Source organism: Podarcis liolepis, assembly GCF_965112155.1.
Source record: "Podarcis liolepis genome assembly, chromosome: 2".
NCBI classification, from domain to species: Eukaryota; Metazoa; Chordata; class Lepidosauria; order Squamata; family Lacertidae; genus Podarcis; species Podarcis liolepis.
The window spans coordinates 37,851,027-37,869,268 of NC_139555.1; the positions used below are offsets into that span (position 1 = coordinate 37,851,027).

General features: G+C 44.4%; 1 protein-coding gene across 1 annotated transcript; it reads left to right on the forward strand.

Annotated features, from left to right (window-relative positions):
• The first annotated feature begins 636 nt into the window (after positions 1-636).
• Positions 637-17,884, forward strand: LOC310699539 (sulfhydryl oxidase 1-like). Its single transcript, XM_083487588.1, has 12 exons — positions 637-1,021; positions 2,488-2,588; positions 3,510-3,558; positions 4,569-4,674; positions 5,155-5,236; positions 6,150-6,295; positions 7,683-7,817; positions 8,598-8,727; positions 11,256-11,378; positions 12,666-12,810; positions 14,896-15,051; positions 16,442-17,884. The coding sequence occupies exons 1-12, from the start codon at positions 757-759 to the stop codon at positions 16,597-16,599; spliced, it is 1,596 nt and encodes a 531-aa protein (XP_083343714.1). The 5' UTR covers positions 637-756; the 3' UTR covers positions 16,600-17,884.
• The last annotated feature ends 358 nt before the right edge of the window (positions 17,885-18,242 follow it).

An 18,242-nucleotide genomic window follows, 5' to 3' on the forward strand; every position in this document is an offset into this window, starting at 1 on the left:
AATGATTGGTAGTGGGTAATGAATGTGTTATAGAACTCTGTTCAAAGGTTAGGGTTGCTACAAATGCAAAGCTTGACACACGCTGTCCATATGCTGTCCATATCCTGGGCATTTTTCTTTTCTCTTTACATGCTGTTTCCCACAATACAGGTGTTGTATCCTGGGAGCTCCTTCATTACGTTGCACATTCTGTTTATTGCAATGTCCTAACTGTTGAACAGCATGCACCTGTGTCTCTTGTGTTGCTTAGGCCAACAGAATTGCATACTTCTTGCCATGGGCATAGCCAGGATTTTTGTTGGGGAGGGGGGAAGCCTTTTATTAGAGGGGCAGAACCTCAGTTTGCTATGTATTTTTATTGATGGGGGAGCAGCTGTCCCCCCTGCCCCCCCCAGCTACGTCCATGCTTCTTGCCCTTTGTCTCCAATAAGGTAATAGAACAACTTTACTTAGTTTCTCCTCCTCTCCCTCCCTTTGAGCGGGAAGCGGCGTCGCGCCGAGTTTGCTTTCGACGCCCTGGGCAAACAACGTCGGGGACACTGGCACAGACGACCTCCAATTCCGGGACTGGATGGAGTTGCAGAGGATCCACCCCATCGTGCGCCCTCCAAAGTCTGGAGGGTGGGCATGATGGAGGGGGGGGTCTGGGGGGCGGGCCTGGTGGATTCCATTAAAAGCACCTCGCTCTCCCCCGCTGCACACCCAGCAGTGTGCGCGCCTCTCTCCCTCCCAACGACCCAGATCTTGCTGCTCGTCATGCCGAGGCGTCTCCCCCGAGTCGGGCCAGGGCTGCCCGCTTGCCTGGTCCTCCTGGCCGCCGCCTGCCTCTTCTCCCCGCCGTCGCAGGCCTGCGGCGTCCCTCGCTACGGACCCCACGACCCCGTGGTGGAGCTGCAGCCGGACACGCTGCAAAGCCTCTTCTTTTCTCGCAGCGCCTGGGTTGTCCAGTTTTACGCGCGCTGGTCTGCCGCCTCCGCCGCCTTCGCCCCCACGTGGCGAGCGCTCGCCCAGGATATAAAGGGTAGGACAAGCCGGGCTAATTGTGCTGCCGGGATACCTGTCTCTCACACACCCCTTCACCGTCAGATTTGGCGTTGGTGGCTGGTGAATGTGACGGAAGGACCCTCTGTGCATGCTCAGAGATTTTCTTTCCCTTGAACAGTCGCATTGCGCGCTGTTCAAGGCAGAATTATCAGGGCGTCGAGGCTGCCCCTCCAACTTATTTAGAGAAAGCCCATGTCATGCTCAGAGAGAGCGGCTACTGCTGCATGTTAAGGGACAGGAGCCCGTGCATTCCCCCTTCTCTGCTCAACCCTCGAGACACCAGCCAGCTCTCTGCCTTGAGTTTAAGCTCCGTGGCGCTCCCATGGTATTTCCCGCTTGAACCACCCTATCTCTTGCTTCTTCCATTTGAGTAGGTGGTCTCTGAATGCCAGCAGACCACAGAGCCTAGGACTTGCCGATCAGAAGATCGGCGATTCGAATCCCCGCTACGGGGTGAGCTCCCGTTGCTCGGTCCCTGCTCCTGCCAACCTAGCAGTTTGAAAGCACGTAAGAGTGCAAATAGATAAATAGGTACCACTCTGGTGGGAAGGTAAACGGCGTTTCCGTGCGCTGCTCTGGTTAGCCAGAAGCGGTTTAGTCATGTTGGCCACATGACCCGGAAGCTGTACGCCGGCTCCCTTGGCCAATAAAGTGAGATGAGCGCCGCAACCCCAGAATCGGCCACGACTGGACCTAATGGTCAGGAGTCCCTTTACCTTTACCTTCATCCCAGCTAATGGCTCTTATTTTGCACAGTACATCACCTTGTAAGGCATTGGAGTCAACTCCTAGGAGCCGAGGGGTCTTCACCACCCCAAATAAAATATTTGAGGGTGCCACCCCCCCAAGTTGATGGTCATTCAAATGGTATATGTGCACCATGTCTTAGGTTTGATACACAGAGTGGGGCTTATCTCTCCCCCCCCCCATGCACCCCTTCATGTTTGTCCTGTCTCCAAGGCCTTCTTTTTTTAGGGGAAGAACTGTAGCTCAGCAGCTGAGGGCCTTTGCATGCAGAAGGTCCTAGTTCAATCCCCAGAAACTCCAGGTAGAAAGGGAGAGACCCCAGTCTGAAATCCTGGACAGCTGCTACCAGTCTGAGTGGACAATAATGAGCTAGATGGCCCAATGGTCTGACTGAGTAGAAGGCAGATTCTTATGTTTCTATGTTCTTTTTCTTTCAGATTCCACCCTCTGGCCCTTTCATCCCCTTGTTCTTCGGAACACTCACTCTTTCCTATCTCCTTTCTTTGACTGTGAGATATATATGTGTGTCAATAGCATATATATATATAGATATATATGTATATGCTATTGACACATTTATGTTTAAAAGCTGCTGTGTTCATTGAGTGCTCTTAACTTTGCATTCTATGATAGATTAAGCAGCCATCCCCTATTAAATCTTTTCCCCACCCCATATGGTTTTATCTGCCTTTTCAGACTGGAGACCTACTTTGAAGCTGGGTGTGATAGATTGTGGCAAGATGTGCAATGAGAAAATGTGTTCAGACTTTGAAGTCACCGCATACCCAACTGTGAAGGTAATGATAATGTGAAAATTTGGATGGCGTAGTTTTATGAGATCCACCTGATTTTTATTTTGTTTTAAGGGGGGCAGGCATTCTTCTGTTTTAAATGTAGTATACAACACCATAATTACAATTCCAGTGTTACTATACTGGCTTCCTCCTTTTTCATATCTCTGTTTTTCCTTCAAAAGCTGTTGAAATCCTTATATGAGCAATAGTCTCAAATTGTAACAAAAGTTAATCACTTTGTGATTTTCATAATGTTAGCTCTGTTTCAGCCTATGGTGAAGTTATGCCAACACTGTGAGGATGCCTTTTGATTGATTTTCTTGTTTTCCCATAACATTTTGCAAAAGGCAAATGTATTCATTTATACACCCACACCTTCCTGGGTCATTCATTTATTGTAGATAACCTTCTGCTGCACTCTGAAGACCAGAGGTCTAACTTATTTACTGGCAGCAGTAGCACTGGGTCCCACTGTCCCGATGCTTTCCATACGGAAGAGAGAGCAGGCAGCAGACGATCAAGGAGGAAGTGGTGCCGCTGCTCTTCTTGGGTTCCTAGGGTCCTTGACACTACCATTCCCTGACCCTGGCCCTGTACATTCCTTATGGATGTGCAACATTCACAACTGCTATGTACATATTGCAATATGCAGCAATAACAAATAGAAAGCAATATAAGAAAAGAAGAGAGGAAGGAGATGAGGCTGCCAGAGCAATCCAGTTAGTCACTACCAGAAGAATCCAGGAGCACCAAAGTGTCCAAAAAGGACTTCATCCTCCTTGCCAGAACTTCTAAACAGATGGGTGCAGTCCCCAACTTGCAACCTTGTGCTTAGGAAGTATGGTGCCTACCCTACGTGCTGTAGCAGACTTGAACATATGATGCCCAAAGCAAAACCTAACTCGCTGGTTTGTTTTCTTCCAGTTTTTAAAGCCATCCTCTACATATGCTGGCGATGGCATAAAGCTTGAAGGTATGTGTCCTGAAATTGATTCTAAACCTCACATAATTATTTATTTGAATCTAGAGCTCTCACTGCTGAGGTGAGGGTCAGAGGTTAATTAGCTAGGCTGCGACTAGCTGGAGGGAGAACTGAGCTTCTTGCTCCCTCCTCCCCATTCTTCACCCAGATGAAACACATGATCACATGGAAGCCTTACAGAGCCCTGGTTGTCCAAGGTGGAGGGTGGTTATCAGTGCAAATAGCTAGGACAGACACAATCTCTTTGGCCTTACCCACTTTTTCTCTTTTTGTGATGTTTCACATTTAGTGAGCAATTAAAAGAATAGCCTGCCACTCTTCTGACAATCAGCAGCTTGGAGTTCACACTCCTGTATGGGAATATATTAGCAAATTGGAAATTCATGCACACTGCACAAATATTTATATATGTTAAGATGAGTCACAGGAATATATGTTCTGGTCCCGAAGGCAAGATGAACTTGACTTCCTGATATGTGTTTTAGAACCAAAATAGGCACACACAGCCTACAACCCAATACCCATAGAGAAGATAAGGTCAGAGCGGTTTCCAGACTATATTTTAGGGATGGTTTGTTTGTTTTTTTAAAAAACAAAACCCAGCACTATTTTTCTCAGAGTTTCTGTTCCAAAGCAACCTTAAAACATGGCTGTGTACTCAAGCTTTTGGAAATTCTTAGTGTTCAGCTTGGGATTTTTAAAGTTGCTGCTGTTCAGGGTTTGTTTTTTTACTTGGTGTGAATAGTGATTTTATTGTTTAATGGGTTTGTTTAAAAAACGTTCCTTGCCCTGAGATTTTGAGATGAAGATTAGGATATAAATATTTATAAATAAAGTTTAAAGGACAAAGGGAAGCTCACATTCAAAATGTGTTAGAAATTGGATCTGGCTTGCAAGCAGCCTTTGCTGGCACGTGGCATCTGTTTGTGAGAGGTGTTTGGGTTGGAGAATGCGCAATGACTGTCCTCAGAGTTATGATCAGCCTTTTCCTCCCCTCATAGAAATTAAGGATGACCCTCAGAGCCTAAGGGAAGCCATAATCACCTTTGCAGAGAGTCATCTAAGTAGTTGGTGGTCCCCTGACGCCCCACTGTTGGCTCCGCTCAGGTAAATATTTTAGGCATCTTTCAATCAATTTCTTCACAAAATATGTTAGGAAGTCAGGTATTTAGTGTCATCAGTCCCATGCTATGGAATACTCTTCCAGCAGAAATTGGGCAAGCATATTTACTATTGACTTTCAGGCTTGGCAGATCTTTTATGCAGACAGTTGTTTACATTTCTTGATTAGCCAATCATTGGTGATGTGTTATGTTTTATTGAATATTTGGTACATTGGCTTGATATTTTACACAGGTTGGCAGTATATAAATGCCTTTATATATAAATTTTAAAAAGACATTTTAATTTTCTAATCCCCCACATGTCAATATGCCAAATCCAGTTACGTCAAGGGATCAGTGCATGATTTTTGCCCAGGAATAACTGTTGAGCTATTGGGAGGACCAGTATTTGCATGAAAAGAATGTTGATGTGGGACTTTGTCCAAATTTTGTTTAACATGCTATTCTCTTTGCTATTTTACAGTACAACAGAATTTGTTGACTCCATTCAGGGAAGTAAGGTGGCCCTGATATTCGAGGGGGAGGACTCCTTTTTGGGCAGAGAGGTGATTTTTAATTGGTTGATTAAAAACAGGGTTGGACAGAGCAGATCTAGATCTGTGTGATTCACAGTAGATCAGCAAAGCTTTTGGATTTTGGATTAGGGGCAGTTTAACAATATCAGCAACAAGATGACCCCAAATTATACTGCTGGATGAAGAAAGATTAGGGTAACTGGGAATGAATTATGGAATTATGACCATGAGGTTTTTTAAGTTCTGATCCTCAAAATAAAAGAATTATGAGTCCAGAAATTTATCTCCAGTTGGTGGATCTCAAGGGTTTGGTGAAAAACAAAGTAAACCCCCTTATGCCTGAAGTCTGTGTACCCTGGATACAAGCCTGATACTAGGCTTGTAAATATGTTAGATTTGCATGTTGCATAACTCTGTAAATAAGTCACCAGCTAGAGACAAGTAACTTTTACTCACATTAATTGTAGGATTGTTGTAGGATTAAAATGCCTTCAGTTTCAATGAGAAGTTAAGAAACTTGCAGATTTACTTTACAAAGGCCACTTGGGTAGCACACCCACACACAAAATGGGCGGCTGTAGAGTAAAGTTCTTGCCTAAACTTCTACACAGTGTAAGCAGTTAATACTTTTTATAGTTCTGTGTGAGGAAAGGTTAACTGGTCCATCTTGGGCTTTCTCTGGGAGAAAAGGGCATAGATACTGTCTTCTGCTGTTTCTGCCCTTCCACACCCTCAGATGTTTGTAAAGGAACCATCTGAGGCATGCGTGTTACCCAGAGCGGCACCATCTTCAAGGGAGTAGGTACTAAAACTCTGTTGAGATGCAGCAGAGATGATCTGATCACTTGGTAGACAAGCATTAAGAGGAAGAAAGGTAGATGGTTTGCTTGTGAATCTAAAAGAGCAACTCCATTCGTAATGCAATGTGCACTTCTGATCTTAGGTCATATTGGACATGGCCCAATATGAAAACATTGTTGTGAGGAGAGTCTTGAAGAGCAATGCGGAGCTAGTGACTAGATGCAAGGTCACCACCTTCCCTTCTGGCTTCCTGTATTCAAGCAAAGGCCCTTGCACACCCATCCCCCTGTGAGTTGCTGCTGGTATCCATAACCAACATACATATATGAGCTGCTTTTGCATAACAGTGTTCATGGTGCTTGCGTATATGATTTATAAGCTACATTCCTTCAAACCCCCATTGAGCAATTACTTATGTCTTCCTATTACACAGCCTGCGAACTCTGGGAATTGTTGATTTGTGAAGGGAATAGGGGTCTCCAATGACTCTCTGCACCATTCACAAACTACAGCTCCCAGGATTCTTTCGGGGGGAAGCCATGGCAGTTTTAAATGGTATAATACTGTTTTAAATGCATAGTGCAGAAGGGGCCTGTGTGTCTTGAGTTCTAAACTAAAAGATCCTAAATTCCATCATCTGAAGGAATTCAGTGGCCACTAAAGTTCAGCCACTAAAATCAATGATGTGCATCAGGAATTTTTGCTGGGGAAATACATGGTCCATATCATACTGCATATGCTGAATTGCATGTCAAATTGCAACCTGACAGGATCTGCTCTAGCCCTATAATTCTGCACAATTCAGCAATTCGGTTTTTAGATAATGGGTGGTATATCTAATTCTGGGAGCAGATTTGGACTTCTTTAACACAAAATCTTTTTTGGCAGTGCAACTGTGTGCATAGGTGCATGTTGATGCTACACAATGGAGTGCCCTGCACTGTTTCTCTCTTGCATACCTAAAATGGGGGTTGAACAGGTTTTATGACAGCTGAACTGAAGGGGCTGCATGAAATGGGTTAGGACAGGGGTCTGCAACCTTTAAGACAAAAAGAGCCACTTGGACCCGTTTCCGAAGGAAAAAAACTGGGAGCCGCAAAACTCGTCATTATAAAAATAACTTTTTTGTCACTTTTTTATTATTTCTTTGTTTGACCCCTCAGAATTACTCCTCCTCATAGAAATAAACATTAAATTAACAAGTTACCTTTTTGTGTGTGTGTTCTTCACTCCCCTTTCAATGCAGTGACCAGCATACATGCCCCTTACAATGTAGCAGGCGGGCGGGCGGGCGGGCGGGAAGGTGACGTCGGGACGGTGCATGACTAACGCACGCACCGCCCCCATGTGACGTCACAGCCAGTACAGCGCCCGCCACAGTGGGGAGTGTCGGGGCGCACAATGCGCCTCCTCCCCTTGCTAGTATCTGCCCCGGAGCCGCGGCAAAGGTGTAAAAGAGCCACATGCGGCTCCGGAGCCGCGGGTTGCAGACCCCTGGGTTAGGACAAGGATGGCCCACATGGTGACTTGCAGTTGCGACTGGAGTCCAACCCCCATCAGCCTCAGCCAGCATGGCCCATGGCGTTGTAGCAAAGCGAGACCTCCTGCATCAGAAGGTCAGAATTGCCCACCGTCTTAGAGCAGAGCCTCCTCTCATATTTTACTTCCATCACAGGGCAAACAATTCAAGATCCTTCTATACAGACTTCCTGCGGACACTACCTGGGGTCCAGAGAGAAATCATTGACACTTCTAAGCCACCAATAGCAGAAACAAAGGCTACCCCTGACTCCTGGGAGGTAGCAGACAGGTAAGAAGCAGGAGCCATTTTAGTAGCCTCCACTTTCTTCTGTTCTCACTGCATTTATGTAACACTGGTCATCCTTGACACTTGGTGAACATTCAGTAGCTGATCAGGCACAGCTTTGGGAGCAGAAGGGAAGGCGGCCTTCTACTGAAGATGACTCTGTTAGTCCCTGAGCAGCAACCTGAGTTGTGGTCCAGGTGGTGCCAAAGTGGGCCCTGATTTGGTTCTGAACCAGTTCCTGATTCCTGCAGGGTAGATCAAGAGTGGAATAGATTTCTAGGTAACTTCCAATAGACAGGCAAGGACTTCTGACTCCCAGCAGCAAAACCAAAATGTTCTCTTTACCATAAATGATGCTATGGAAATAGAAAAAAGCTTAAGGAAACTAGGAATGCATTGTTCTGTGGAAGGGCTGTTAACTCCATTCTTCTCTGGTCAGAGGCATACCTAGGCTCCCTTGCGCCCTTGGCGCCCCATCCCCTTTCACTTGCGACCTTGCCAAAGGAGCCAAGACAGAGTGGAGAGGTGCAATTTTTGCATCTCCCTAGGCCTGTGCCCTTAGCAGGAGCCAACCTAGTCAACCCCTAGGTACGCCTCTGGCTCTGGTGCTCAAAAAACCAAATTCCAGGCCTAAAAATTCCTTAGGGTGTATTTTGCACTAGGCTCCAATTGGTTCATCTCTGGTAAAAACACAGATGACCCCTGAAGTCTGCCCTCTTGTGATATAGATGATATGGCTGCTTCAATGATGAGGTTATCTTTCCACCCTCTTATCTGTCACAGGACACAGCTGTGCATGGCTGACCTGGAGTATGCTGTGCTTTGCAGCCTGCACAGAATTGATGTAAGTTTAGCCAACTTCACTGAAGAGAGGCTCTCTGCCTTGAAGCAGTATGTGCATATACTGGCCAAGGTAAGTTTTCTACATACGGTATATCCAGGCTTCTCTGTTGTTGGTATAGTAGCGACTCCATTTTTGAATGTTTTGCAAGATATTTTAATTTTCTTTTGGGCTCTCTCATTTTCAAAAGTTCTCTGTGAGCGATTACTTGGTCCTTTGGGGCAGTAAATAAAAACTATGCTTGTCACATTTTATTTTATTTTTAAGCTATGTTTTGAGGAGGAAAACAGTTTCTGAAGTAGGCTAGTGGTGGCTTTTAGACATGGTCAAGTTTAAAACTTAACTGTGTAAGATTGTTCTTTTGCATTCCTGCATAATTTTGGCCTAGCCTTGTGATATTCCCTTAGCTAAAGGCAGATTTGTTTGAGAGGGGAAGTGGCTTTTATGTTTGAAACTCTGCAGTGGATGGTATCAGCAAGCAAACTTTTCCTAGGGTTGCTCTGCACACAATTAAAACAAGCTAGTTTCCCCGTTTCCTCTCCATCTGTTGTCCCACTCAGCCCATCCCCTGGTCAACCTGTTGTTTCTCCAGTTACCTTTCCCTCTTTCTTCCCTTCCCTCTCTCTCTCTCTCTCTCTCTCTCTCTCTCTCTCTCTCTCTCTGCCTGCCTGCCTGTCAGCAACCACATGCAGAATATAAACGTCATAAATCTATCAGAGTTCCATCTCAGACTCAGAGCTTCCTACTTGGAAAAAAAATCCATTTTTGAGAGTTTGTACCTGACGTTGGACACCAACGTAAGGCTTTGATGGAAGACATAGTGTAAATAGTAGAATGGTTCCTGCATACAATCTAGCAGTGGGGTTCCTCCCCCCCCCCCGCAAAAAAAAAATTAATACTAGGATGAGAATACAAAAGAACTATGGGAGTTTGGGCTAGACTAGAGAACAGTTTCCTGCTTAGACTGTTTGAAATGTGAGTCAGCATTCTAGAGGGAAGGCCTTAAACTACCTCCTCTGAAACAACGTGGTTTGATTAAAGGGAAGAGTTGTTGGGAACTTTAGAGGGGATTGTGAGCCTGTTCCTGGTTGTGGGCTGAGATCACAGAGCTATTGACTGAGTTGCCTGGAAAAAATAAATCACTAGGCTAAGAAATGGATTGCTGCTCTTCAGAGAAGGCTCTGTGAGCTCCTAATCCATCTTGAGCATGCTGAGCTTGCAAATCTGAGCAAATTAACCTGCAGAGAGAAGGAGAGACAACAGAGGAAGAATAGCTCAGGTGGAGGTGTCTGTCTGCTGAACTATTGAAGAGAAAGTTGCATCGTGACACAGGAGTGGTTTTAACATTCTGGATTGTGTCCTCATGCTGTGATGGCAAGCCATGTTTCAGATTGATTGATCTACTTAGAGGCTTTGAGCATCCAAGCTACTGAGCAACTGCCTGAATTACTGCAGCTGCTCACTTGCAAGAAACAGGAGCCAGAGACACCTGGAGGGAAAGAAAGGGTCCCTACTGCTCTAACGTAATTCTTCTTTGCTTAATGTGATGAATTAAACATATGGTTGATGCTATGCTTCTGGTGTGTGGGTTGCATGGCAAGGTGCCTGATTAAAAAAAACCCAACAGGGTTGGTGAGAATAACTCCTTGCAATGTATGAACCCAATCTTTGGGTAAAGCATGGAAGAGAGGACTGAATCTCTGGTTGTATTGTCTACCTTGCTTTGCCTGAGCAGACAGAGGTGCTCTTGGACCTCGTGTTGGAGATATCCAACTTTTGGTGCCAGGAGAGTCTTAACAGGAGTGAGGAAGGGCCATAGCTTAGTGCTAGAGCATCTGCTTTGCATGCAAAAGGCACCAGGTTCAATCCTCAGCAACATTTATTTATTTAATAAATAATGGTGAGGGCATGACACTTTCAGCACCACGGACCACTGTATCATCCTGGGTTACCTCAGGTACCAGTGCCTTGTCTTTCTACCTGGAAGGTAGATTCCAAAAGGTGGTATTGGTGGAATAGTTAAATCCAAGGACTTAATCAGCTTTCTGATAATAGCAGCTCAAGACGGCTGATTGCTTAACCTTGGTTCCTTTGTAGCGGGAACAGGATTCCTGGTTTATACAGTGTGTCAAGCTGACATTCATTTAAAGTTAAATTGTGCCTTTGAGCTCCTAGTACATACACCTACCTGGGTACAAAGGAAGTTTGGGGTTTGGAAAGGAAGAAAAACTAAGGTTCTCAAGTACCTGAACTCTGTGTCCAGCCAAATTCTCCCTTGAGTGCAAATGCACTGGAACTTCCAATTTGCTCTCTCATGCCCCTCCCCAGTCTGCCCAAGTGGGTTGGTAGAACCCCGAGAGCACATTGTAGGGGCAGGGGGCAAAGAGAGGAAGTCAAATTATGCAGGTTGACATCCTTGCTCTTTGGGGATGACTTGGTGGTGTACAACCCAGTATTTTGTTTTTACATAACCCTGCAGTATGTACATAGCCCAGCGAATAGTCTACAGAGCTACAACACCACTTTTCATTCAGTTCCATCACAGGTAGAAGTTTACTGGGCTCCTCTTGTTAATTTTGTTTCCTATTGCTTTGTTTCAGTATTTTCCTGAGCGCTCTGCGGTCCACAACTACCTTCACAAACTGGAAGTGTGGCAGGAGTCCAGCTTGTCGATAAATATTTCGCGGGATGAATGGATAGAAGCTCTAAAGGCTGCAAAAGAGGTACATGAACTAAACAAGGAGATTCTTTCCAGCCAAGTTGTGTCTATGGCGTCTCTTCCCCCAAACCCCATTTTCCAGAATTTCTAACTGAGTAGCTTTTAAACGTTTATCTTCAGAGAACTTTCCCCACACCACCATGTGCCAAGAAACTTCTATATCTTTGCTGTGGAATGTCCTCTGCAAGGTACAGGGGTTCTATGGGGAATGTTCAATGGCAGCAGAAGCCTGTTTTGGACACATCTCCCATCTCAGCCAGCATAGTCAATCGTTAGGGATGATGGGAGTTGTAGTTGAAGGCACCACATTGGCTTCACGTTCATGTGTGTCAGGTCCTGACCATCACTGAGAGCATCACTGCCTGGACTGAGAGAAACATAGATTGTACCCAAAGAATATCTTCATAGACTTAGCTTATTCTAGTTGAGAATGTGGAGAGCTGTTCAATCTTCTCATTTTTTTTTATTCATCTTACTTATAGACACAAACAAAAATAAAAACCAGAGAAAATTGTTGTGGTGTCAAAATATAAAGGATGGAAATTATATCCTGTGGGATGTGTGGGAAATTGCAGAGGCTAAAATAATTACACACAAAATTTGATGAATGAGAGAAATAGAGAAGCTAGGAGATTTTATCTGAATTAGAATGATATGCATTCTGTGCCCCGCCCCATCACGTCTTCGACAGCTGCAAAAATGTGGAAATGACAAGAAAAAGAACAATAATACAATATAAGGCAGTGAAAATAGCTACTTTCTCATACCTACTCCTGTAATTGAGTTGTTGCTTTTGGTTGTGTACATAGTCCTTTCCCCTCCCACAGGTCACCTTGTAAATTAAAAATAAGGAATATAGATACAATTTAGCTACAAATATTATAAATGAGATTTTTCACTTTAAAGAACACACACACACACACACACACACACACACACACACAGCATTATGCCCATGAACCACAAGTTACCATAAGTGATCAACAGTGGCATTTATAATTTCTTTCCTTTTTGTTTTGATGCTTCAACAAGAACTGCTCAGTCGACACAATATATTGGAAGGCAGAAGAAAGGGCTAATGATATGCATATTCTTTCCCTCTTCTTTCTGTTCTCTTCAGGATATTTTCCTTTTTTGTATCAGATTTCTTGACTCAATAAAAACAAGAAAAAAACAATGTGCCAAGTGACACACACATACACACACAAAAACAGAGGGAAGATGAGGAGTGATGACAAAGCTCACCCTCCACTATACTATTACATTAAAAGAGCTTCCTCATGCTTTTCAGGGTCTGAATGCCAGCTTTCCAGAGACTCCAGACTGTGTGGGATGTCAAGGAAACATACCCGGGTTCGAAAGTTATTTATGCTCTCTCCGGATTATCTTCCACCTGCTGGCAGTGCAGGAAGCACTGAAAAGCGATGGGGCAAACTGTAAGCAAAGTTCCTTCTGTTTGGTTATTCATATTGAAGCTCTAGCTAACCTCCAGGTACTGTTTGAGCTATGGCAGCAGAGAGTGGCAAACCAGATCAGACTCACAGAGCCATGCCTAGTGGCCCACCAACCCTCTACCAAAATTGGGGAAGAGGAAAGCCCTCTTCTTATCTTGAAAAGGGGCCTCTGGTACAGTGCCATTACAACAAGGGGGGAAGGGGATCTGCCAGACACATAGCCTCCCCTCAGCCGTATTATTGCTTACCCAGAGGGGGAGGAAGGAGGTGGCAGAGAGGTCAGTGTGGTGTGGGCACAGTCCAATGGGCTTCTGCTGCTGCACTCCTACTGCACCAGGCTCCTGTTGTCCCTCCAGGTAAGCTAATAATAATAATAATAATAATAATAATAATAATAATAATTTATTATTTGTACCCCGCCCATCTGGCTGGGTTTCCCCAGCCATTCTGGGCGGCTTCCAACAAAGATGAAAAATACACTAAAATGTCACATATTAAAAACTTCCCTGAACAGGGCTGCCTTCAGATGTCTTCTGAATGTCAGGTAGTTGTTTATCGCTTTGACATCTGATGGGAAGGCATTCCACAGGGCGGGCGCCACTACCGAGAAGGCCCTCTGCCTGGTTCACTGTAACTTGGCCTCTCGCAGTGAGGGAACCGCCAGAAGGCCCTCGGAGCTGGACCTCAGTGTCCGGGCAGAATGATGGGGGTGGAGACGCTCCTTCAGATATACTGGACCGAGGCCGTTTAGGGTTTTAAAGGTCAGCACCAACACTTTGAATTGTGCTCGGAAACATACTGGGAGCCAATGTAGGTCTTTCAAGACCGGTGTTATATGGTCTCGGCGGCCACTCCCAGTCACCAGTCTAGCTGCCGCATTCTGGATTAATTGCAGTTTCCGGGTCACCTTCAAAGGTAGCCCCACATAGAGCACATTGCAATAGTCCAAGCGGGAGATAACCAGAGCATGCACCACTCTGGCGAGACAGTCTGCAGGCAGATAGGGTCTCAGCCTACGTACCAGATGGAGCTGGTAAACAGCTGCCCTGGACACAGATTTGACCTGTGCCTCCATGGACAGCTGTGAGTCCAAAATGACTCCCAGGCTGCGCACCTGGTCCTTCAGGGGCACAGTTACCCCATTCAGGACCAGGGAATCCTCCACACCTGCCCGCCTCCTGTCCCCCAAAAACAGTACTTCTGTCTTGTCAGGATTCAACCTCAATCTGTTAGCCGCCATCCATCCTCCAACCGCCTCCAGGCACTCACACAGGACCTTCACCGCCTTCACTGGTTCTGATTTAAAAGAGAGGTAGAGCTGGGTATCATCCGCATACTGATGAACACCCAGCCCAAACCCCCTGATGATCTCTCCCAGTGGCTGCATGTAAATGTTGAAAAGCATGGGGGAGAGGACAGAACCCTGAGGCACCCCACAAGTGAGAGCCCAGGGGTCTGAACACTCATCCCCCACCACCACTTTCTGAACACGGCCCAGGAGGAAGGAGCAAAACCACTGTATGACAGTGCCCCCAGCTCCCAGCCCCTCAAGACGGTCCAGAAGGATGTTATGGTCGATGGTATCAAACGCCGCTGAGAGATCCAGCAGAACTAGGAAACAGCTCTCACCCATGGCTGAAGGGAGGCCAGGTGCATGGCTCTGCCTCTTTTCCCTTCAGCCTAACAGAAATATTGTCCAGAATGGCAGGCAGGGAAAAGGTTCTGCAGTCATTTCCCTTGTGCTTCCCTCAGCTACAAAAAATAGTGTTTGACAGTGTGGTGTGGACAATGCAGAAGTGAATGGATACAGAAATGAAGTACAACCATTGCTGTTCAAGAGTAGAGGTGGAAAAGCACTTGCCACACACCTTGTTGCTCTTGTTATCTGTGGTGGCTGCAAAGTATTTGTCCTTGAGGAAAGAAAAGAGCCTGTTTCTGAATTCACCTTGCGAGGCCTGAGATGTTTTGTATGTGTGGTCAAGCCAATTTCCTCCACCACCACCTTACTGATCTGTGATTCTCATGGTGAACATCCTTGCCCTTTCTCTCTGTTCTGCCTTCCCTTAGCATCATCAGAAGTCTTTCCTGCGGCAAGAGAATTCATGACGAACTTCTATTTTTACTCACCGGCTGCAAAGCGCTTTGCAAGTTTGCCAGCAGAATTCATCACCGAAGTGAAGGACCAAGATGAGGCTATTTTTCAGCTGTGGTCAACCTTTACAGGTATGCCAGGCACCTCTGTTGTTTTCATTTCAGCAGCAGTTGATATACCTGTTGAACTCAGGCTTTGGGGTTTTCTTTTTAGTGACTGTTTACAACATTCTCCTTTGTTTATCTGTTTTAGTTGCCTCCATCTGCCTCTGTTGCTTTGTTTTTAATATAATTACATGCTGGACTTATTTAATAACAAAGAAATAGTCTCTAGAGGTTGTAGCCAATGTTAATTCTACTCAGAGTAGACCCATTGAAATTAATGGACCTAAGTTAATCATGTCCTTGAATAAAGGAGGGAGAAAGTAAAAGAAGGGCAAGATCTTGAGTCACAGGTTTTATTGCTGCTGTCAGCATCTGTAGCCTCTGGAGAAACTGAGATCTTGGAAAGATAAACTAGAAAGGAGACGTATAAAGAATTGCTGAAAATATGAACCTGCACCAATGCAGCTCTTCATAGAAACATAAACTTTCCATAGTTAAGAACATTTAATATCTTAGAACACATCTTAACAACAGCGTCATTTTGATAATTAATCATTATTGACTCTCTGTTTGAAACAGTTACAAAATCTGACTGAAAAATGTGTATGTTTGCAGCAAAAGTCTTTGACCATGTCTATTCTTCCTGGTTTCCTGTCTTCTCTTATAGCAACTCTTTCAGATTTTCCTTTAAGACTTTATCTCTCCTGTAATTTATTCAGGTACTTCGGCATATCATTGATGTCCTTTATGTTTGCAACAACTTGTTATGTATATGTTCTTTAGATAGAAGGGTTATCCAAGAATACCCTGCTTAAATTTCTCTCAGAATTTAATAGGTTTAATTTTTGCCTTGTTTTTACAGTCTAGAGTTTTGTACCAGACTAGACTAGAGTTTTGTACAAACTGTACAGAACTGCACTGCAAACCAGTTAAAATCTGAGTGTTGGCAGCTATCATTCTATTTACATCATTCTCTCTCTCTTCAAAATCAGATTTCTTCAAACTTTGTAAACTATGTCTCTGACCTGTGGCCCATCAGATGTGGACTAGAACTTGCATCATCCCTGGCTATTGTCTGTGCACACCAGAGCTGATGGGAAGTGGAATCCAACAACACGTGGAGGGTCACAGGTTCCCCACCCCCCTTTTTTTTAAGGAAAGCAAACTCTTTCATTTAAACAATGCCACTCATCCACATAGTACAGGGGTGTCCAAACTTTTTTCAAAGAGGGCACGATTTGATGACGGAGCAGATTACGTCCCCAGGCCAGACTTTAGACATGCCAAACATAGTTTTACAAACGGCAGCTGGTGTGGAAGACAATTCAGTTTCAACCAGTTTCGACTACAGAAGAATGTCCTTTTGTGCTTTGTGGTGGTAATATATTGAACTTCACTTTTGCTTTACATTGCATAGGTGCTGAAAGCAAGGACGACGAAATTCCCAGGACCCTGTGGCCTCCCCAAGACTTGTGTCCATCATGCAGTGAAAGCGTGAATGAGAAAACTATGTGGAAAAAGGCAGCTGTTTTGAACTTCCTCAAGAAATATTTCTCAATGGACAACATTTCCTAGGGCTTCCCAAACCAACACCTCAATGCTACCTTCAAACCAAAACCACACATAAACAAATTTACTCACACATAAACCACCCAAAGAAACAGGATACATATTGCTTGATTCCCTAAATGATAGAAGGCACCGACTACTGCACTTTTAGACTGCTGCTTTTACCTGAGCAAGGCAGCAAAAATAAGCAAACCTTCACAGAAGATCATCAAGAGCTGCTGAGGCTTTTGAGTTTGTGTGCAGCTACCTTGTGTGGCTGGTGAGCAACTAAACTGCATGCTGCAATATTTGCATAAGCAGTTCAGTAGCCTCAGGTTGTGACCTCCCTGTGTCCATCTAGGACAGACCTTCACAACATGTAAGCATGTGTGTGCTTAGCCTTTGCATATCTATACAAAAGTATAAATTGTCAAGTGAGAAGTTGGCCACTTACTTCCACATGAACCTGCCCAGTGGTGAATAAAATATTCTGACGTTAATTGATGGGCATCTCTGTCATCTGAGATCCATTAGGTTCTGGTGATCAAGGAAACAGCCTTTTTAGTTATGCTGACACCACAGGCTAGAGAGAGTTCTTAAATTTTACAGTATCTCCTTGGGAGCAGTTAGCTGGAAGCATTCTGATCACATATGGAGACATTTTATAGTCCTCCTCCAAGAATCAGAGGGCAAAATATAACAACAACAACAACAACAACAACAACAACAACAACAACAACAACAACAACAACAACAGTAATAGTATTTTTTTTATTTGTATGCTGCCCATCTGAGTGGGTTGCCCCAGCCACTCTGTACGGCTCCCAACAGAATATTAAAAACACAATAAAATATCAAACATTAAAACCTTTCTTAAACAAGGCTGCTTTCAGGTGTCTTCTAAAAGTCAGATAGTTGCTTATTTCCTTGGCATCTGATGGGGGGCTATTCTACAGGGTAGGTGCCACTACCAAGAAGGCCCTCTGCCTGGTTTTTGTATATGTAGTTTTTGTATGTATGTTATTGTGGCCAATTTGGGAGCAGGAGCAAAATGGTATTTTTGAAATATTCATTGGACAGAGAACACTGTAATTGGGGAAAAGTTGTTTTTTAAAAGAGTTGCATCGTGTCACTTTCTTGGCTCTGTTAGTTTGTTTTTTTTCCCCTCTGAAAAGATCACGACCAGCCCTATAAAAATTAAGTATTATTTTACAGACCCACACACCCAACATTTTTTCTTCCTTGGCTATTTTTCTATAACTTACTGAAAAGGCACTTGACAATAGAATTCATTAAAAAGAGCATCAACACATCTGCAGTATCCTTTGTACTTTTAAATCTGAAACAAGGATTTTGTATTCACAGCCAACCAATGACCCTTGTCTGCCAAGGGCAGTCAGCACACACTCTCCAATGAATTGTTCAGTTCCCATTATCCAAGGATTCAAGAGGCTTTTGGGGGCGGGGGGGTTAAAGACTAAAAGAGCTCAAGAGGGATCCTGATAGTTGATGTAAATAGGAAAAAAAATGTGTTTGTGTGAGTGGGATATTAGACTCTTGAGATCTGAAAAGAAGGCATGATGTCAAATATTTGAAAAGTAGACAGACTCTGCGTTCCCCTTTACAAGTAAATCTCAGCATTAGGGGAGCATTGTTAATAAGCAGGAAAG